General features: G+C 48.0%; 1 protein-coding gene across 3 annotated transcripts in view; it reads left to right on the top strand.

Moving 5' to 3' along the window:
• SUFU (SUFU negative regulator of hedgehog signaling) overlaps positions 1-21657 on the top strand; it is a 114024-nt gene that overhangs the window by 66886 nt on the left and 25481 nt on the right. For 2 of the 3 annotated variants that reach the window (XR_005530475.1, XM_039243983.1), the window contains exons 4-8: positions 9664-9806; positions 10730-10815; positions 11093-11165; positions 14700-14856; positions 16917-17028. Coding sequence is in view for 2 of the 3 variants with exons in the window: in XM_039243983.1 (XP_039099914.1) it covers positions 9664-9806; positions 10730-10815; positions 11093-11165; positions 14700-14856; positions 16917-17028 (571 nt within the window). In the remaining variant the exon portion in view is untranslated. The remainder of the gene's footprint in view (positions 1-9663; positions 9807-10729; positions 10816-11092; positions 11166-14699; positions 14857-16916; positions 17029-21657) is intronic. The other variant, XM_039243984.1, reaches the window with a different exon arrangement.

The raw sequence follows: 21657 nt of genomic DNA, 5'->3' as shown, positions 1-21657 counted from the left end.
CTCAGCTCTGCTGAGCAGGCCACAGGGTCTGCAGTAGCTTCTTAGGCCTTCTCAGCAAGGAAGGTGGGGTCGTGCAGTTGCCAGATGCCCCCCGCATGTCTTGGTTTCATGCTGGGACTTTCAGGAGTCAGAAGGACAGGCTACCTGACCCTTCCCTGTCAGCAGTCTGTGTTACTGGCAGCGTGTCTGGCACATTTGGCATTTCAGGGAAGAACTGCTGAGCCGTCCTAGCAACCAGCCAGCTCTGTCATTGTATAGGACACTTAAGGCCACGTTATCAAACCAGGTATGATCACTGGTGTGATTTGTGAGCACCAAGAAGGCAAGAAAACTGGAGAGTGTTTCTTGAGATACTGTGATGGCTTCCCCATTGTTCAAAAATTTGACCTTGAAGTTGACAAACTCCAGTCTGCCAGCCTGCTTTGCACCACCCCCCCGTTTCCTTGCATTCTCTGAAATACCCCTTGTATACTAGCCACTCGCTTGATACCTGGCACAATTCTGCCAGGTTTCCTGCCCTTGGCCTTCATCCTCTCAGAGCACTCTCTCAAAAGTGCTTTTGACTTTGGGGGTCCAGGCTTCAGCCATGAGAAACCCACTCTTTCCAGCTCTGCAAGACGACATTAACCCGTTCTCCTCCGACCAAGTGTATTAATTCAAGTAGAGGGGGTGGGGGGTGGAACACCACTTTCCAAACTGTTGTGTAAAACATCATCGCTGGGACTACTTTCACACAGAATGGAGACTGACAGTCATTTTCCAGAGTTGGGATGAATTAAGAACTCTTAGAGAATGTATTTGTTCCTCAGTGTTTCAAAGGCAGCACTAATTATTTTACAAACAATGGCTGTTTTCTTCTGCAACCCGTTTCCCTAGATTTTGCTAACTTCTTATATCCGGCACAGTCCAACTTCAAACAGCAAGACGAAAGCTGAATGTTTGGGAGGTGGGGGGAGGGGGAGGCCCAATCTGAGGGGCCTGTTAGAACTCGCACTCCCATATAGCACCCCCAACTTTTAAGAGTTCTTGCCAGGGAGTTGTTTGCTAATGGGGAAGGAGACACAGAGTAGTGAACCCTCTCACTCAGCTAAGCAAGGGGCAGAAGTATACCCAACTACAGCCTGGAGTGGTCTTTCCCCTCTGTGCCTTTCCCAGATAGGCAGCAGCTGAGGGAGGTTTCTCAGGGTACTTGGAGGCAGGGCTCAAAGGAAGAGGGAAGTGAATGGAAAGTGAGCATCCAGGATTACCTGGAATGGCCTGCCTTGAGACCTCAGAAGGCCCCTCTGCTAATGTGGTTTGGGCGGAGGTCCCAGGGATTTGCATCCTAATGTCTTGGTTAGGACACTTCAGGGAGCTGATGAGAGAGGGAATGCGCCCCTCTAACCACTGGACTGAACAGCTGGGCCTCCGACCGAGGCATTATTAGCATTTGAAAACCCATCTGAAGGGGCTGAGAGCTTCCTGGGGTGGGCGCTGGGGCCTGAGTGCTGAGGCCCGCGGTGGCTCCACACAGAATGGGGCCGAGCATCCAGGCCATAAAGACCAGACTGGACTCAAGAATGAGCCCATTGTGGCTTTGTCCCAGGCTTGAAAACTGTGACCAAGGCTCTTTCATTGTTAAGAAAGACTGTTTCTTGGCCACAGCAGAGCTAATAAGTCTGGTTCCCCCACCAGGCAGGGCTGGGGAAGAAAGACCATGTCCCAGGCTGGAAGGCTGTTAGCATCTCACACTCCAAACCTTTCTGTGCTTAGTTATGCATTCTCCTCCCCCTTCCGTCTTTTTAACTCACTCCTGCTCCCACACGCATTGGTCCCAGAGCAGCAATTGGGTCTGTCTCCCTTTTCTGGCTTAGGGTCTCCCCGCTAGCTGCCTAAATTAGGCCCCTTCCCAACTTAAACCTGTACAAGGTATTTTTTGGTCATTCTTATTTCATTTAAACAGTTTGGGTTTGTACAACAATTATTTTTAAACCCAGGTCAGTTCTGGTTAATAAAGGTCATGGCTCCAAACCTGTTCAGCCTTTTCCGTGTTTCCAATTTCTGTTCCTGCCAGGTTTGGTGTATATTTCTATAGACCAGACAGCCAGATGTGGGGCAGGGGAGAGAACTGGACCGACTCTTTTTTAAAACAGGAGCGATGGTGCCACCTACTGACACATGCTGTGAGTTACAGCATGTATCGATACTTAATTTCTGGTAGAGAGACTAGCACCTGGGCAGGAATAGCTGTACCATACTCCAGTTACAGAATAGCATGTAACAGCAGAAAGCAAACTGAGTAGGCACACTATTCCCTGGTTACAGATGAGGAAACTGGCTTGGAAGTTGTGGTTGAGCAAGTTACCGAGGGTTATAACTAGTAGGGGGCAGAGACAAATAGGAAGCCAGCCTTCCCAACTGCAAAGTTAACTATGACAGCAGGGTTTGCCAAAGCCAGCTGGAGACTTTAGTTCATAACTGGACAAGGCATTCAGTGATCCGATCAGTGAAGACTTTCTTCCCTCTTCAGGTCTCTGATTCAATCCTGCTGATTTATCAGTTTGATATGACTCTTTAAACCTCTAATGGCTCTTTAACTCTGGTTCATTTCAGTTTTTAATAATGTCAGGTAGACAACAGTAGCTGTTAGAAATTAAATTTGTTTTCATGAAATCGCTTTGCAGTTATTGTAAGCAACACCGATTTTCCTTTTACTCTCCTGATTTACTAGTAATATGAAGTTTCCTTTTATTTGTTTTTATTAAAATATATTTTTTTGGGTTTATTTATTTTTGAGACAGAGAGATAGAGCATGAGCAGGGGAGGGGCAGAGAGAGAGGGAGACAGAGAATCTGAAACAGGCTCCAGGCTCTGAGCTGCCGGCACAGAACCCAATGCGGGGCTCAAATCCACGAACCGCGAGATTATGACCTGAGCCAAAGTCAGACGCTTAACCGACTGAGCCACCCAGGCACCCCTGAAGTTTCCTTTTAAACTAAATTTGTTTAGGTTTTAAAAAGTGAGTCAACCTCGGGGTAAATGCACGTTATTATACAGGTGGTACCAACACAGAAATCTTATGGATGACTCAAAAGTTTGGGTGATATGGCACTGTGCTCACTGTCACTGACTTGCCCCATGACCTTGGGCAGTCTCTCTCACGGATCCTTTCCTGATTTGTAGAAAATGAAAATATTGGTCATTCAGGTCATGTAGCGTATAAAATACTGTGATGTCTCAGCACTATGAGTCACGTGTCTCCCAGGCCTCAGCTTACCTGAGAAGGTAGTAACCAAGAATCCAAGACCTTGGCTTTGCTTTGACTACTTTGCCTCTCCCCCATGTTTCCTCCCTTTCACCTACTATATTATTTTTTAACATCTTTATTGAGATATAATTCATATACTGTGTAATTCACAGTTGTGAAACTGTCACCACCACAACGAATCCCATAACATTTTCATCACCCCCAAAAGTAATGGCCTACGAGTCACTAAGCTTTCTAGCCATAGGCAACCACTGATCTCTCTGTCTCCATAGATTTGCCTGTTCTGGACCTTCCACACAAATGGAATCACATATGTCCTTTTGGAACTGGCTTCTTTCACTTAGTATAATGTTTTTAAGGTTTGCGTGTATCGCAAATGTATCGCAAATGCATGTATCGATACTTCATTTTTATTGCCAAATAATACTCCATTGTGTGGACATACCACATTTTCTTTATCTTTTCATTAGTTGATAGACATTGGGTTGTTTCCAACTTTGGGCTATTGTGAAGAACACTGCTGTGAACATTCATGTACAAGTCTTTGTGTGAATGTGTTTCCATTTCTCTTGGGAGTATACGTAGGATTGGAATTGCTAGGTCCTGTGGCAGCCCCATGTTTAATCATTTGAGGGATTGCCCAACTGTATTCCAAACCACTCCCCTATTTTACATTCCCACCAGCAGTGTGTGTGGGTTCCAATTTCTCTCCTTACCAACACTTGTTATTGTTATTTTTAATTGCAGCCACCCTAGTGAGTGTGAAACATTGGTATCTCACTGCTATTTTGATTTGCATTTCTCTAATGGCTAATCATGTAGTGCATCTTTTCATGTGCTTATTGGTTATTTGTATATCTTTTTTTGGAGAAAAATTCTATTCAGATCCTTCACCCATTATAACGTTGGATTATTTGTCTTTTTATTATTGGGCTATAAGTTTCTTTATATATTCTGGATACCTATCAGATCTACGTAGACATTTTCTCCCATCCTGTAGATTGCCTTTTCACTTTTTTAAAAAAAATTGTATTTAGGGGCGCCTGGGTGGCTCAGTCGGTTAAGCATCCAACTTCGGGTCGGGTCATGATCTCATGGTTAGTGAGTTCGAGCCCTACGTCGAACTCTACTGACAGCTCAGAGCCTGGAGCCTGCTTCAGATTCGGTGTTTCCCTCTCTCTCTGCCCTTCACTTGCTCATGCTGTGTTTCTCTCAAAAATAAACATTTTAAAATCTTTAAAAAATGTATTTAAATCTACATAACACAAAACTTGCCATTTTAACCCTTTTTAAGTGTACAGTTGTGTAACGTTAAATACATTCACACTGTTGTACAATAGTCACCAGCATCCATCTCCAGAACTTTTTTCGTCTTCCACAACTGAAATCCGATACTCACTAAGCACTAATTCCCTATTTCGCTCTCCCTCCAGCCCCTGGGAACCACCCCTCTACATTCTCTCCATGAATTTGACTACTCAAATTCATCTAAATGGAATCACTTTTTGGGGACTAGTTTACTTAGCATAATGTCTTCAAGATTTATCTGTTTTGTAGTATGTATTAGAATGTCCTTCCTTCTTAAGGCTAAAAACTAAACATTTTTTTAATGTATTCATCCATTGATGGACAGTAGGCTTGCTTCCCCTTTTTTCACTGTTGTGAATAATTCTGCTGTGAACATGGGTATACAGATACGTGTTTGAGTCTCTTTGATTCTTTTGGGTATAGAAGCACCTGGGTGGCTCAGTCGGTTGAGTGTCCCACTTTGGCTCAGGTCATGATCTTGCAGTTCGTGAGTTTGAGCCCCACATCAGGCTTTGTGCTGACAGCTCAGAGCCCGGAGCCTGCTTCGGATTCTGTGTCTCCTCTCTCTGTTCCTCCCCTGCTCGCACTCTGTCTGTCTCTCTCAAAAACAAAGATTAAAAAAAAAAAAAACTCTTAATAATTATTTCGAGTATATACCCAGAAGTAGAATTGCTGGGTCATATGATAATTCTGTTTCACCTTTTGAGGAAGTGTCATACTGTCTTCCACAGTGGTTGCACCATTTTACATTCCCAGGAACAGTGCGCCAAAGTTCTAATTTTTCCACAGCCTCACCAGCACTTGTTGGTTTTTGGGTGATATTTTATTTTGTCGTAGAATAGCCATCCTAATGGTTGTGAAGTATCGTGTCGTTGTGGTTTTGATTTGCATTTCTTTTTTACTTTTGTGGAAGTACTGTTTGGAGCACACAAGGTTTTAATTTTAATGAAGTCCAATTTATCTCTTCTTTGTTGCTTGTGCTTTTGGTGTCTAAGAAACCACTGCCTAATCTAAGGTCTGAAGACTTATTCCTGTGTTTCTTAGAGGTTTACAGTTTCAGTTCTTATAGTTGGGCCTATGATCCATTTTAAATTAATTTTTGTTTATGGTGTAAGGAAGAGATCCAACTTGATTCTTCCAGACGTGGATATCCAGCTGTTCCAGCACCATTTTCTGAAAAGACTATCGTATATTGGCTTGTCTTGACACTCTTTTCGAAAATTAATTGGCCATAAATGTGAGGATTTATTTCTGGACTGTAAATTCTGTTACATTGATCAAATGTCTATCCTTTTGCCAGCACCACACTGTCTTGGTAACTGTAGCTTTCTATCAAGTTTTGAAATCAGGAAGATTAAGTCTTCCAGCTTTGTCTTTTTCTTCCTTCCTTCCTTTCTAAAGATTTTTTTTTGAAGTTTATTTATTTATTTTGAGAAAGAAAGAGACAGAGCAAGAGGGGGAGGGGCAAAGAGAGAGGGGTAGAGAGAGAACCATAAGCAGCAGACTCCACACGGCTGCTGCGGAGCCTGACGTGGGGCTCGAACCCACGAACAGTGAGACCATGACCTGAGCCAAAACCAAGAGTCAGACGCTTTACCAACTGAGCCACCCAGGGACCCCTAAAGATTGTATTTTTAAGTAATATCTACATCCAACTTGGGGCAAACTCACCCCCAGACCAAGAGTTGCACACTTCACCAGCTGAGCCAGCCAGGTGTCCGTTTGTCTTTTTCAGGCTTGTTTTGGCAATTCTAGGTCCCTTGCATTTTCACATGAATTTTAAGATCACCATATGCATTTCTGCAATAAAGGAACCTGGCATTTTGATAGGGATTGCATTGAATCTGTAGATCAATTTGGGGAATATTACTATCAACAATATTAAGTCTCTCTGTCCATGAATATTCCATATTTTTCCATTTATTTAGGTCTTCTCTAATTCCTTTCAATAATGTTTTGTAATTTTCAGAGTACAAGTTTTATATTTCTTTTGTTAAGTGTATTCCTAAGCATTGTTTTCTTTTTGATCCTATTGTAAATGAGTTTTCTTAACATTTATTAATTTTTGAGAGACAGAGGGAGCACACAAGCATGAGAGGGGTGAAGAAAGAGGGAGACAGAATCTGAAGCAGGCTCCTGGCTCTGAGCTGTTAGCACAGAGCCTAATGTGGGGCTCAAACCCACCACCAGTGAGATCATGATCTGAACCGAAGTCGAATGCTTAACTGTCTGAGCCACCCAGGTGCCTTCTGATTTCATTTTCAGAGTGTTCACTGCCTGTGTACAGAAATACAAGTGATTTTCATACATTGCTTTTATCCTACGACCTTGCTGAACTTGTTTATCCTGATAGTTTTTTAGTGGATTCCTTAGGGTTTTCTATCTACAGGATCTTGTCATCTGCAAATATATTTTCATTTCCTTTCCAGTTTACCCAGATTTTTGTTTATTTTTCTTGCCTAATTGCCCTGGTTAGAACCTCTAGTACATTGTAAAATAGAACTGATAAGAATAGGCATCTCTGTTTTGTTCCTGATCATAGAGGGAAATAATTCAGTTTTTACTGTCAAATATGATATTAGCTGTAGGTTTTTTGTAGACATCCTTTTATAGATTGAGGAAGTTCCTTTCTCTTCCTAGTTTGAGTGTTTATCATAAAAGAGTATTGGATTTTGCAAATGCTTTTTCTTTGCCTATTGAGATGATCATGGGCTATTTTTTAATCTTTATTCTATTGATGTAGTATATGACACTGATTTTCTTATGTTACATCAACCTTGTATTTCTGGGATAAATCTCACCTAGTCATTGTATGTGGCCCTTTTTTATATGTTGCTATGTTCAGTTTGCTACTATTTTGTGGAGGATTTTTCTGTCAGTATGAATAAGGGATAATGGTCTATAGCTTTCTTTTCTTGTAATATCTTTGTGTGGCATTGGTATCAGGGTAATTTTGGTTTTATAGAAAGAATTGGGAAGCGTTACCTCTTATATTTTTTGGAAAAGTTTGTGAAAAATTGGTACTAATTCTTTAAATGTATAGAATGGTAGAATTTACCACTGAGGTCATATGGGGTAAGCTTATTGTGGGATAAGCTTTTAAATTAACTAATTCAATCTTTTTCACTTGTTGCTTTGTTTCTAACTTGTAGATCATGCAAGCTGCTCGTAGTCACAATTTCTGTAAAAGGAGAAGGAATCTGGGAAGAGCAGGCACAGCAGGAATTGGGAAAATTGAAGGTTTCTAGTTGGCCCTGCTTGAAGATGTACCTTCTCTCCCTTTATCACCCCATGTTTCCTAGATAAAGTAGTCTTCCTTCACTCTCCTGAATGAATGCTTTTGAGGTTAGGACCAAAAAACTGAGCCTGTTTCTTAGGTGGGAAAAGTAGTTTGTAACCAGACCTGACACAGGAGGGAGTTAGTATTCAGACTGAGACAAGTGAGAACAGAAGCTCTCTCAGGTTTCCCTGGCTCGTGTGTGTGTGTGTGTGTGTGTGTGTGTGTGTGTGTGTTTTCATGTTCTACCTTGCCTTAAATATTGATAAAAAGTGAAGATTCCCAGCTATTAAGATTCCCAGGTCATAAGTGACAGACTACAATAAACTACTGTACAGCCATTTAAAAAATGAGGTAACGGGCCCCTGGGTGGCTCTCTCGTTAAACATCTGACTTCATCTCAGGTAGATCATGATCTCACAGTTCATGAATTTGAGCTCCACATTGGGTGAGCTTGAGCCCTGCTGCGGGTAAGCGTGAACCCCATTTTGGGTGAACACAAGCCCCACTTCAGGTAAAAATGAGCCCTGCTTCGGTTCGGGTGAGCCCCACTTCTCTCTCTCCTTCTGCCCCTCCTGGGATTCTCTGTCTCTGCCCCTCACTCACTTGCTCTCTCACTCTCTCTCTCTCAAAAAAAAAAAAAAAAAAAAAAGAATGAGGTAGCTTTTGGGGCGCCTAGGGTGGCTTAGTTGGTTAAGCATCCAATTCTTGATTTCAGCACAGGTCATGATCTCACAGTTCATGGGATCGAGCCCTGAGTCAGGCTCCATGCTGATGGTGCAGGGCCTGCTTGGGATTCTCTCTCTCTCTTTCCCTCTCTCTCTCAAAATGAATAAACTTAAAACATTTTAAGAATGAGGTAGTGTTATGTGCTGGTACAAAATGACCCCCAAGATATGTCATTAAGCAAAACATGCAAAACAGTGTGCTGCTATTTGTATTACAAAATTATATAAATGAATAAAATAAAAGGTGGAGAGACAGATGGCCAGTCTCTCCAGATGCTCTGCACTTATCAGATGCACACAGGCTGGTAAGTGCAGAGCACCTTTGGAAGGGGACCCAGCATAGGAGTCAGGGGTCCGGGTGACTTCATGCCACATGGGTGTTTTCTTCTGTGTTTATGGTACCCTAAACCGTTTGTTGAAGTGATGAGCCTGTGTGAAGTGCAGTGGTGAGGCTGTGAGCTGGCCATGTTTGCACGTTTCTCTTGGTCGGTCTGGGCACAGTGTCTGTGTTTTCATGGAAACCTCCATCCCTCCAGACTATACATCTCTGTTAAGGTGTGTGAGGCCCTGTTTAGACCTCCATGTACTTAAAGCCTCCAGTGGTCCTCAGAAATCCCTATACCGTCTACCCGTGGGAAACCAGCGACCAATTTCAAAGGCCCTCCACAGTCACTGTTTCCTTTGAGAACACTTTCAGCAACACAGAAAAGGATTGGAACCAGGGGTGTGTTTTTCCAAGGGGAAGTGCTTTCACCACCCTCCAACCTCCCTAGGAATTTCTGGCCGGGTGGCCCCACACTAAAGCACTTTATTCTTTCTTGGAGACCTGATCATGGCTCCCTCCTACCCCAAATAAGTTTCTAGATGTGCCCGGCGAAGTGAGCATCCACACGAGCAGCCTGTCCTCTTCTTCCAAAGGCTGGCAGAACTGGCAGGTGGGGACATGTTCGGTTCTGGGGAAAAATCCACCAGCTTTTCTCCCATATGAGCAAATGCTTCCCTGGGAAGCCCGGGCAGCTCCTCAGCCTGGGCATCTAGACGCCAGGGCTCCAGGCCTACACGCGAGGACTCCAATACTGAGCATCGCTGTGTCTCTCCCTCAGAGAACACCTTCTGCAGTGGGGACCACGTGTCTTGGCACAGCCCTTTGGATAACAGTGAGTCAAGAATTCAACACATGCTGCTGACAGAAGACCCCCAGCTGCAGCCCGTGCAGACACCCTTCGGGGTAGTTACATTCCTCCAGGTGAGGCGCAGGTCGGACGTGGGCTCAAGCCTTCCCTGGGGGAGAAGTCCTAGTAGGACAGAAGGGTGTGGGGAGGGGGAGTGAAGGCAACAGGAGAGTGTCTTCAGTCTTCTTGCATTTTCTGTCCCCTCTGATGGTTCGTCAGGTAGAGTCAGATGGTCCTATTTAGTCTGCTGAGATGGGAGAAGGGGGAAAGGTAAGGGGCCAGGTGAGGGGTGGCTGGAGAATGGCTGTAGTTGAGTGGCTAACAGGGCAGGTATTTGGTGAACTATTAGAGACCCAGACAGCCCTAGGCACAGGACTTTCTAGCAGGAGGGTGGCTTTGGGCTGGCCCTGCCCTCACCCGAAGGGTATGCATCCACCCTGGCTGCACCTGGGCTTGCTTGTGCTCATGGTGGGGTCTGTGTGAAGGTTCACTTGTTTCCCTTGAGGTTTACATACAGGCCCAGCCCCTGATGAGGAAGGAAGCTTTTGTGCAAACTGCTGGGGCCCTTCTGAGCTTGATGGGTCTCACAGTCTCCTCCCTTCATGTTCCCTGCAATCCTAGCCCAGGCAGGAACATCTCCCTGAACACCCGCTGCTTCCAGAGACATGGGCTGAGCACCCAGATTGATTTTTGCCTCTATAGTTTAGGGCTAGACTTTGTGTCCCCCAGACCGATGTCCGGCCCATTATAGGAGGGCAAGGGTCGGGCCTTAGTGCCCAGTCTGTGGACTCTTCCACCTCCTAGCCAGGCAGCTATTCCCTCCTGGACAGGAAACCGTCCCATTTTGGAGATACTGGCCCCTGACCCCAGATCTTGCCTGTGACACCCCCCCCAACTTGAGTTGACCCTAAAAGGGCCTAGGTGGTGGTCCTTCTGGGGGTGGGGGTGGGGGAAGTGGTCATTAACACACAATGGCATCTTGTCCCTGGGGTCTTAGATTGTTGGCGTCTGCACCGAGGAGCTCCACGCAGCCCAGCAGTGGAACGGACAGGGCATCTTGGAGCTGCTGCGGACGGTGCCCGTGTGAGTACTCCCCCCACCCTTTGAGGTGGGGGCCTGGCTCCCTGGGCCTGGGGGTGGGGGTTCCTCCTTAACCCCACATGTGGGCTTCCCCTTACGTTGCTTTTCAGGCACTGGTTTTTCAGATCCGGGATTCCTGCCGACTTGCTCCCTGACAGCCCCTGACCTCTAACTGCTCCCCTGTGTTCTGGGCCTAGGGCAGCAAACAGGGCAGTCTGAATCCCCAGACCATCAGCCCCAGACCCACAGTTACCATCCTGTCCCCTTTCCTTGTCCACAGCGCTGGCGGCCCCTGGCTGATAACTGACATGCGGAGGGGAGAGACCATATTTGAGATCGATCCACACCTGCAAGTATGTCTTGAGTGAGGAAAACCTTTCTAGCACACTATGCCTAGGCCTCTTCCAAATAACACTGGCTTTTATGCTGGGAAAATGGAGGAGATTTATCTGTGAATGAATAGAAATATGCATGATTGTGAATTCTGCAGAGCACACAGGGAGCAGAGATTTCAGGCCAGGAAAGCTTGCCTCTGGCATGTGTCTTTTTGCATTTAAAAAGGATGAAAAAGGGGGCACCTGGGTGGCTTAGTCGGTTAAGCATCTGACTTTCGCTTAGGTCATGATCTCGCGGATCGTGGGTTCGAGCCCCGCATCGGGCTCTGTGCTGACTGCCAGCTCAGAGCCTGGAGCCTGTTTCAGTCTGTGACTCCCTCTCTCTCTGACCCTCCCCTGCTCACGCTGTCTCTCTCTCTCTCCTAGAAATAAATAAAACGTTAAAAAATTAAAAAAAAAAAAGGATGAAAAAGGGCACCTAGGTGGCTCAGTCATTTGAACTTCCAACTCTTGATTTCAGCTTAGGTCATTATCCCAGAGTTGTGGGCTCAAACCCCGAATCCAGCTCCATTTCAAGTATGGAGCCTGTTTAAGATTCTCTCCCTCTCTCTCCCTCTGCCCCCACCCCCACTCTTTTTCTCTCTCTAACATAAAAAAATTTTTTTAAGGATAAAATAGAATGAATTTGATTGAATGTAAATCATACATCAGTAAACCTGACATAAAAAAAAAAAGATCAGCAGCAACTACAAAAAATCAATATTGCTTACCCAGTATTCTTCCTCCCACTTCCCCCGTCTTAAAAGAACATAGACTTTCCTTCAGGGAGCCGCCCACCCCAGCACCCTGTAACCGACAGGCAGGTGATACTGACCCCATGGCCCAGTCGCGGCGGGAATTCTGATGTGTGTAATGATCGCATCCCCCCTTTAGATACGTCTTCCCCTTGGGCAGTCAGACTCCAAGGTCCTCCCCTGGAGAGGCTGGCATTCTTTGATGTATAAAGGAAGTCTGTACACATGCAGGCCTGCAGTGTCCCACTCATTGTGGCCCAGCTGTGCAGTGACATCTTTGGTTTCTTAAAAGAAACACTCTTTGCATGCAAGTTAATTTTGAAAACCACGTAGAGCATAACTTCCTTCCTAATGGGCTGCTCATGAAACAGGACAGCACACAACTAAGAATGTCCCTGGCTTGTGTTCACTTCCTTCTACTTCCCCCAACCAATTGCAGGTCATTCCCATCTCTGAACCTTTTATGTCTCTGTAAAAATCTGGTAGGCCGCGGGCAGGCACTAGGAGCTCCGTGTCCTTCAGGAGGAAGGAGAGGTGGCCGGGGAGAGGTAGCAGGCAGACATACAGCCAGCAGTGCCTGTGGGTTCTTTCCTATAGACCTGTGAGTCCTTGGGCAGAAGCCCTCCTCATTCACAGATGATGCTCCTCTATTTTCCTAGCGCCTTTAACACTGAAGTTTTCAAATTGCTGGAAGAATCCTCTGTTACCGCTCGCTCCTTTATACTTGGTTTCCCTGTAGCTTCTGCTTCTGCAAAAACCAGGAACTGTGGTTTGTTTCCCTGTGTCATTGTTCTGCAGTCACACCGGGATCCAGCATGGGGCACTGTTTAGCCCCTGTCATAAGTGCCAAGTACTAAGAAAGAACTTGGTCCTTTGAACTAGTAGGGTAAGCAGCCCGTCCTTCTCTGCATGCCAAGAACGGTTCTCCATCCTTGTCTTGGGGCCCTGCTGAGACCAGCCAGCAGGACCCGGAGCATCAACTGGTCTTGAAAAGCAAGTGGGAGGTGTTGGGGGGCTGGCTCAGTTGGTGGAGCACACGACTCTTGATCTCAGGGTCGTAAGTTCAGGTCTCACACTGGGTGTAGAGTTGACTTAAAAATAAAAAATTTAAATTTTAAAAAAAAAGGGAGACCTTGATAAGAAAGTCCCGCCTTCCTTCCTGGTGCCCTGTGCACCAAGCGGGAACTCTTCTGTGCTCGTTTGTAGCTGTCTGGGGCCTGCACAAGGTGGTTCATTTTAGAGCTGGCTCCTGTTCCTTCACTCCAGGCTCTGCTACCAGCCAGCTGTGTGCCTAAAGACATCCCTTCTCCGGGTCCTAATTCTTCCTTTTCTTACTTATAAAGTAAGTGGGCTGAACTAGTTGATTCAAAAGACCTCCTCCTCTTTGCTTAGGTGAAAGGCCTCAGGGCAGCCAATGGAAAGGGAAAAGTTCAGACTCTACCCCCAGCAAAGCCAGGCCCATACCTGGAGCATGGAGCTGCTCCTATTGTTGGCCTCTCCCTGTCTTGCTCAGAATCCTCAGCTTTGGGGCACCTGGCTGGCTCTGTCAGGAGAGCAGCGACTCTTGATTTCAGGGTGTTAAGTTCAAGCCCCATGTTGAGTGTTAGAGATTCTTTAAAAATAAAATCTTAAAAAAAAAAAAAAAAAAGCTTTGCCTAGGCTGATGGTAGTGCTGGAAAGGAGGAAAGATGACTTTTGGAAAGGCGGCATTAGGGCAGGGCCATCTGCTGACTGGTCTCAAGAAATAAGGACTGTTCTTTGTGTTTGCACACATAGGCTCCCTGGCTGAGCAGCAGGCTGGTATGGGACCCCTGGAGCCACTGGGAGAGGGCTAGGCAGACAGGGGTGTGCAGACTCTTACTGAGGTGCTTTCACTTAGGAACTTTATTTGGCCCACGTGGCTGTTTATAAGCAATGTTGCTAGAGCCTTCCAGATGACCTTTAGTCCAACGCCCAGCATCACACAACTATGCTTTACCAGAAATCCCAGAGATGTTTGGGTACAACTCTTCCTTGAGGCTATTTGGAGAGTATTTGGGCTCCGCAGTGCCAAGGCCTGCACAAAGGAAGGGCCTCTGGTGGGGTCTGTAGTTGGTCACTGCCCTCCAGGCCCCCATTTCAGTCTAAGACACAGAAAAGAAACTCCATCCAGAATCCTTTGACAAACAAGTTAGTGATGCAGCTAGGACAGTCCTGCCCTTCTGCTCTCTGGTGGCGCTTCTGTGGGTGACCACACCCTCTGCCGTTAGAGGAGGAAACTGCAGGTGTGAGGTTGGAGAAGTTGGGCGAGTCCTGGCCTCTTCGCCTGTGGCAGGCTTCTGCCCTGTCCTCTGGAGCAGTAACTAGGGGTTTTTCCTGGCTGGCCAGGGAGGAGAGGAAGGACTGTGCCCTTCCTCAGGGAAATGGTTCCTGGCTCTGCTGTATCGGCTCCACGGGCTGGCATGAGGTGGGCAGGGTTAGGGGTCTGAAACAGGTTTGCAGGTCATTTTACTGAAAGGTTGAGATAGAGAAGGTTAGCTTCCCTTGGGATTTTCATGCTTCCTGGCTTCCCCCGATCCCTGGGTCCCCTGGAGGAGTCCAGTGGCTGGCAGAGACCATCACGTGTTAGTAACCAGGGCAGAACAAGATCAGAGATCCTGCTCTTCGAGCACTGGTCCTGTGCTCAGCACCTACAAGAATCAGTAAATACCAGAAAGGCAGTAGTGACCCTGGGCCACCGGTTCGCTGAAGGAACTCTGGCTCTTTGGTTCCTTCCAAGCAGGAGAGAGTTGACAAAGGCATCGAGACAGATGGCTCCAACTTGAGTGGCGTCAGTGCCAAGTGTGCCTGGGATGACCTGAGCCGGCCCCCTGAGGACGACGAGGACAGCAGGAGCATCTGTATTGGCACGCAGCCACGGCGGCTGTCCGGCAAAGGTAGCTGCTACCACCGAACCTTCCCCTTCTCCTTGCCCCAGGCCCAGTTTTCAGGCCCTCTAGGACAAGTCTCTGACAACAGCAGCCCATTCAATAGTTCCTTTCCTGGCAGGATCTAAACAGCAAGTGAAGTCTCCCAAAGGGTGGCATGAAGAGAGCTTTATTGGGCCATTGCTCCTGTGTTTCCTGTGTGTATTTCAGATGCACCGCAAGCAGTGACCATTGTGTTTTAGATTTGCCCCTTGCAATCTGAGGTCATGGAGGTGAGTGGAAGCCACAGAACAGTTACAGGAAAAGGCCGTAGTCCACCCAAGTGCAAAAGAACAAGCATTGGCCACCCACAGAATTGACAGAGGGCCCAGCTCTGGCCTGAAAGCCATTCCAGACCCAAGAATCACTCTGGCCTTAGGCCCTCCCAGGCCTTAAATGAGAGAGGCCTGAGTGTGAGGCCAGCCCACCAACTTCCTTGCCTCACTGTTCTGCAGATACAGTGTAAGAGGCTGTGTGCCAGGCACCTTGTACCCACTGCCTTCTGATCAGGGCCTTGGGGAAGGAGGATATGGCTCTCTTGTTAGAAGCTCACCAAGGTGGTCTTGGCTGTAGAAACAGCTGTATTTCTTAGCAGAGGGCATCCCTACCTAGCTGCAAAAGAAAAGCAGGCATTTACATATACATATGTTCATAGCTTTTTCTACTTTCTTTCTCCAATTCCTCTACCTTTTCTTACTGTTTGAAGAATAAGATACCCACAGTCCTGAATAAAATACCTACACATCTGATATCGCACTTACAAACGCACTTCTCTTCCCATAAAGGACAAACTTAAACCCCTGGTGCAAATATCAGACCCCCTTTTGCCTTCCTGCTTGTTCTGATGGTGTGCTGAACCCATAGGAAGTTCCGAGAGAAAGTAAGCAGTTATTAAAATCATTCAGTTGCTTTTGACAAAATAGGTAGTAGAAGGAGGGATTCATAGTCTCGTCCATAATTGCAACCATGGTTGGCTAATTTTTAAAAATTATTAAAGGGGCGCCTGGGTGGCTTAGTTGGTTAAGCGTCCGACTTTCGCTTAGGTCATGATCTCGCGGTTCGTGGGTTCGAGCCCCATGTCGGGCTCTGTGCTGACTGCCAGCTCAGAGCCTGGAGCCTATTTCAGAGTCTGTGTCTCCCTCTCTCTCTGACCCTCCCTTGCTCATGCTGTCTCTCTCCTAGAAATAAATAAAAATATTAAAAAAAAATTATTAAAGTAATCCACACCACTGTAACAAGTCAGATAGTTAGAAAAGTTAGTATTATTGCCTCTGTAGTCCGCTTTAAGCCCATCCTTGGAAATGCCTAGCATTAATTTGCTTTTTTGGATGTGTTTGCAGTTTGCAGAGGTAAATCTTAGACCAAAATCTCTGTAGGGGACCAGAATAGTGAGCTTCTTCCCAAAGATACCAGCACAGCATATTGCAAAGAAATAGTCCCACCAAGAGATTCCTCTCTCATCCCATGGCCCTTGGCAGACCCATGGAAAGGCAGGTTCCTGGGGCCAAGGTAGGGAGAGGACTTTAGTCACACTGACCTGGCCCAAGGAGAAGGGTGGTGGGGCCAAATACCATATGACCAACAGGAACCCAGAAACTATATAAGAGTTCATTCGTGGCAAGATACTTGGCAGCTCTTAGTGGCATCCATTACAGTGGGCAGCATCCCTGGGTGGTCTTGGGTGGTGGCAAAGACCTTGTTAGTCATTGTCTGGAGCTATGTTAAGGGTAAACCTAGGGTTTGTGGCCCAGCAAGGGAAAGGACAGTGAAGAGCCCTGCCTTCTGAAGTCCGGAGACCGCCCCGTTGTCTTCTACAAGAATGGCACTCTTCAGACCAGAAGTTTCTTGAGAGCATGGGGCCTCATCTGCGCTGTGTGCTTACACTGCTCTCACCCAGCTCTCAAGGCTGATGTCTAGGGTGGGCTCATGGCCTTCACAGGGCCTTTCGCCAGCATGTCTGCAGAGCCAGGTTCCAAATGGGATGTTAGGAGCCAAAAGGGCCATCGGGCAACTTAGTGGTGTTGTTACAGACACGGAGCAGATCCGGGAGACCCTGAGGAGAGGACTTGAGATCAACAGCAAACCTGTCCTTCCGCCAATCAACCCTCAGCGGCAGAACGGCTTCACCCATGACCGGGCCCCGTAAGTTCCTTGCCTGCAGAGGGGGCTAGTACAGCTTCCTGAAAGCAGCATTCCAGGGCTGGTACAAGCTGGGGGGAAGTTTTGTCCTGAAGGGTCTGTCCCTGGGGCTTGCATGAGAGAGAACAATGTCCATAGCCCTTGTTGGATGGGCCCAGGGTCTCTGGGGCACACAGATCTGTGGGTCATAAAGGGGCCTCAGAGGGGACCCAGCGGACCAGGAATATAAACATCAGTAAATATTTACATGGGCTGTGTGAGCAGACGGGAGGCCAAGTTGGGGCAAAATCCTAGCCTTATGGGAGCCCATTGTGCTAAGCACGACTCCCCTCCTTATCTCGACCTCGGCCAGAGTTGCCCTTCCTTCCTTCCTTCCTGGAGCCTGGTCTCCGGCTGATAGCTACAGCCCCAGGGGCCTCCCTGTCTGGCCAGCCCCATAGTGGATGCCTGCTGCTGAGGCCCTTTTTCCTGCCTCCCTTCCATGGGGCCCAGGCAAGGGACGGGAAGTGCTTTGCAGGCCTCTGCTGCCTGTCTTGGGGCCCCTATAGCCCTTGGGAGAGACTGTGGCCACCCCCACAGGTCAGATCCTCTTCCTGCTGACCTCTCTTCCTCTGATAGGGGATAAATGGTAGGCAGGGCTGGAGCTGGGCACCCCTTTCTGCCCTTTGAATCAGGGAAGCTGTAGGGAATGGCTGCTGGCAGGGGCTGCCTGGGAGCTGGCAGCCCAGAGCATAAACCTTGCCTGCCAGGGAGGAAGTTGCTGCGCCCCAGGCTAAAAGGGAAGCACAGCACTCCTGCAAGACCAGGGCGATCTATCCTTCTCCTGAGAAGTTTTTATTACCCGCTTTCTGTGTGGCGAGCTCAGGGCCCAGGGGGCCATCTAGGATATAGGCTCTTCCTTTAGGGGGGCACGAACTGAAGCTGGTGTGAGTCTGGCTGCAGATGCACTTTGTTAGAAATAGCTACATCTTTGAATTCTAGCTCCAGCTGCTCATCCCTGATTCCCAGAAGTGGTAGTGATCTACTAGTCTACAGAAAAGACAAGTCAACATGATCTGGCATAGTTAGGGAGGGCTGCTTGGGAGGAGAAAGAACATGAGACGGACCCTGAAGATGCCCTAGAATTTTCAAGCAGGAGAAGGAGCTGACATGGGTGGAACAGGGGAAGCCTGGCTGGTTAACGGGAGGAGGGAGGGTTACTCCGGCTGCCCAAGCGGGCTCACCTGGTGAATTTGCTGTCCAGAAGCCAGACGAGCTGAACTTTTTGGCAAGAGCCTGGAGAAGCCTCCACTGCCACCTCTGAGCAGCTTTCAACTCCAGCCAGTGGGTTTCTCTGGCCATCTGCTTTGATGTAGCTGGCGTGAGGCACCATGATCGTCCCCTGGCAGCAGCAGATGGCCAGGCTGAGGCGTGGGGCATCTGGAAGCTCTCCACCTAGGAGTCTGGACCCTGTCCCAGGGGCATGCTCCTTCCCATGCTCTGAGCTTGGCTTCTCCTTCTAGGCCCCATTGGCACTGACCTAGAGGTACTTGAAGGCTTAAAGGCTCAAGTATATTGCCTATAACTTGTAGACCCTCTCAGTTCAGATGGCCCCGTCAGCTCTGGAAGGTCCAGGTTTCTGGGAAGAAGGACAGGGGCTCCTGCAGAGACACATCCCACTTACCCCTCTTGTATATGTAGAACAGGCTTGAGATCTCACACCCTATTCTGGGCATATGTTTGGCTGCCGCACTTTCAGATGTTGCAGGGACCCAGGTCTCAGGCTCCCTGGATGCGTACATACAGCCCGACTGGACAGAGAGGCAGTGGATCTGGTCCAAAGGCTAGCTGTAGATGGGTGGAAAGAGATCAGGGGTGCCGGGCCTTTGGGGTTATCCCCGCTCCTTGCAGCTCAGGTGCCCAGTCATGTCTCCAAAGTGCTGGAATCTGCAGCCTGGAGGGAATTAGAATGTCTCTTCTGAGGCTCTCAGTGCTAGTTACCGATTTGTTAGCAGTTAGTTGAGAAAAGGTTCCTCCTGCTTTGCCACAAACCTTTTCCAGCACACCCTCAAGTGTCTCGAGGCTCTAACTTGCTGTTATCTCACGATCGATGATGATGGACTCAGTTTAGATCAGCAAGCACGATTGTAATATCTATGCTGCCCACTCTGGGACCTGACCCCATTTCAGATAAACCACATGGACATGACTGAGAAAGCCGGCCCAAAATGTGCTGGCACTAGTGTTTGCTCCTCTCCCTGTGGGGGAACAACCAGCATGGGCCTTATTGTGTGTGCACGTCTGATTTTCCTTTAGTCAGGCTTTCTAGGCGGGGGCATGCTGGTTCCACATAGGTCTGGATATGGTCTGAGAAGGCTGCGGTTCAGAAGAGCCAAAGGAGCCTGGGCATTAGCAGCTGACCTCTGGCATGCTTGGGGGTGGGGGGCAGTCAAGTCCTTGCTCTTTTCGCACCCCCAAAGCAGCCGACACTTCCATAGTGACTTCTGGGTGCCAAGTCGTGTTCCAAGTGCTTTATGCCACATGGACTTAATTCATTCTCAGAGTCACTTTGTGAAGTAGATAATCTTATTATCCCCCTTTTATAGATGAGGAAACTGAGGTATAGAGAGGCTAATAAGTAACTTGTCCCAGGTCAGAAAAGGGTGGAGCTTAGGACAGTCTTCCCTACGTGTGACCTTCCTTACCCCATTCTCAGGACCGCATGAGGGGCACACAAGGCTGAGGGACTAGTGATCCTCTTTGGTGGACTTCATCTAACTAGTTGAGGCAGGAATAGGAACCTCTCACATGACACTGAGGACAAGACTAAGCTCCGTGGTAGAAGCTTACTATGCATATTAAACTCGGGGCGGAGGGCATGTGGTCAGCATTGGTGCTCCCAAATCCCAGAGATAACAAGCTGTATCATATTTGGCTCCTTTATACCAGAATTACTTTTTTGACACAAAGCCTAGTTTTCTTTATGTTCAGAAACAAAACCCCTGTCCCCTCTACCACCTCAGGGCTAGGGGATTTCTTTTTCTTTCTTTCTTGAGACCTTACTTCCTGCTTCCCAGAAAGTCAGGCCCCTCTGGGTAACCTGCCCCTCTCCTACTTGTGCTTGCCAGCCCTCCTCCCACCGCCTTCCTGGAAGGAGAGTCCCTGGCCCCTTTCGGGGGCTTCTTTCAGGGTTTCACAACCCTTGCATTCCAGCCGTGAAATTTGTATCTGGCTTTTCCCAAGATGATCAGCTGAGAAAAGCCTCCTTCGGCTTGCTGGCGCCTCCCTTCCCACTGCCTGCCCGGGTGAGTTTGGGAAGCATGGGAAGCAAGTCCTTTCTGCCACTGAGGAGAGCCTGGCTTAGGGACTGTGCCTGCCGGCCCTCGTAGGGATGGGAGTGGGGAAAGAGGCCCTGGGCCTCTTCTCTGTCTGAGGCTGCCTACACTGTTATACGGAGTTTGGACTTTGCTCCCCAGCCTCTGTGCAGGGACTCAGAGGATGTGTGTGGTCAGGTGCATTGGGTGGAGAGCTTTGCATTTTCACAAACATCTTCTCTGATGCTGGGAACCTGCAGTAATGTTCCAGAACCTCCTCCTCCCTCCGCTGAGACCTCACTGGCTGAAGTCGGAAGACCTTTACAAAGCTCTCTGGGTCGCGTACCCTCCCACAGAGGGGCAGGGCTCATGCATGTGTGTATATATGTGCTGGCAGGGGAAGGTTCCTGACTGTGAGAAAACCACTTTGTAGTTGAGGCACCTTTAAAAAGCAAACTAACCATCATTTCTGAGCCAAGTTTCTCAGTCTTCTGGGATCATGCCAACAGCTTTTAAGCCTTTTTTTTTTCTTTCATTTTTGCTTTTTTTGCCTTAATTTCCTGAAAAATTAAGGGTTTTAGCATGAATTCTCCGCTTGTGACAGTCACTGCTGCACAACCCTCCTAACACACACGTGTGTGTGCACATAGATTTCTCCCCACTTTTATGAGTGTCTGTGCTCCCATCTGTTTGCCTTTTGGATGCAGTGACTTTGCTGCCTCCGTTCCCATCTTGAATAGCTTAGAACCTGGCCAGGGAGTCATCCTTTAGAGAACCTTGTGTTTTGCTTTGCTCACCCTTTGAGGCCCATGATGATTAATTAGAAGAAGAAAGTATCTAGTTTGCATCCAGTAAGTTAGGTGAAGGAATGTGAGTGTTGGTCCGGGAAAACAGCTGGGCCTTTGGTGCTCACCGCTCACGTGCAGGGCAGTCGAGGGTGACCCTGCTGAAAGGCTCCATCACATCAGTGCAGCGGCCAGCCCCGAGCCTGAGTCTGTCACGTTGGCTTCCCTCACAACTCCCACGTGGGAGAAGTATGGTTGTTTTCACTGGAGAGAAAACCCAGAAAGAAACAGCCCTGCTCACAGGGCCCCAGCCAGGCTCCACAGGGCTGATGGGAGGAAGGGCCCAGGCCTCTGTGACCTACGCGTGTTGTGCTAAGTGCCTGCCTTTGTGTGCCTTTCTGAAGGGACGCACCAGGGGGCCCCATGGCAAATCCGGCCCAGGCAGATTGCATTTGAACTCCTTGCTCTGCTCCACTACCCCAGAGACACGGAGCCATGGCCACTGTTTACACCGTAGCCTCAGAGTTCATGGCCAGCATGTTGAATCCTCAGTC

This window comes from Hyaena hyaena, unplaced genomic scaffold, assembly GCF_003009895.1.
Source record: "Hyaena hyaena isolate Hyena2069 unplaced genomic scaffold, ASM300989v1 scaffold_233, whole genome shotgun sequence".
NCBI lineage: Eukaryota > Metazoa > Chordata > Mammalia > Carnivora > Hyaenidae > Hyaena > Hyaena hyaena.
Note: the sequence above shows the minus strand (reverse complement) of the source record. Positions and strands in the feature narration are given on the sequence as shown.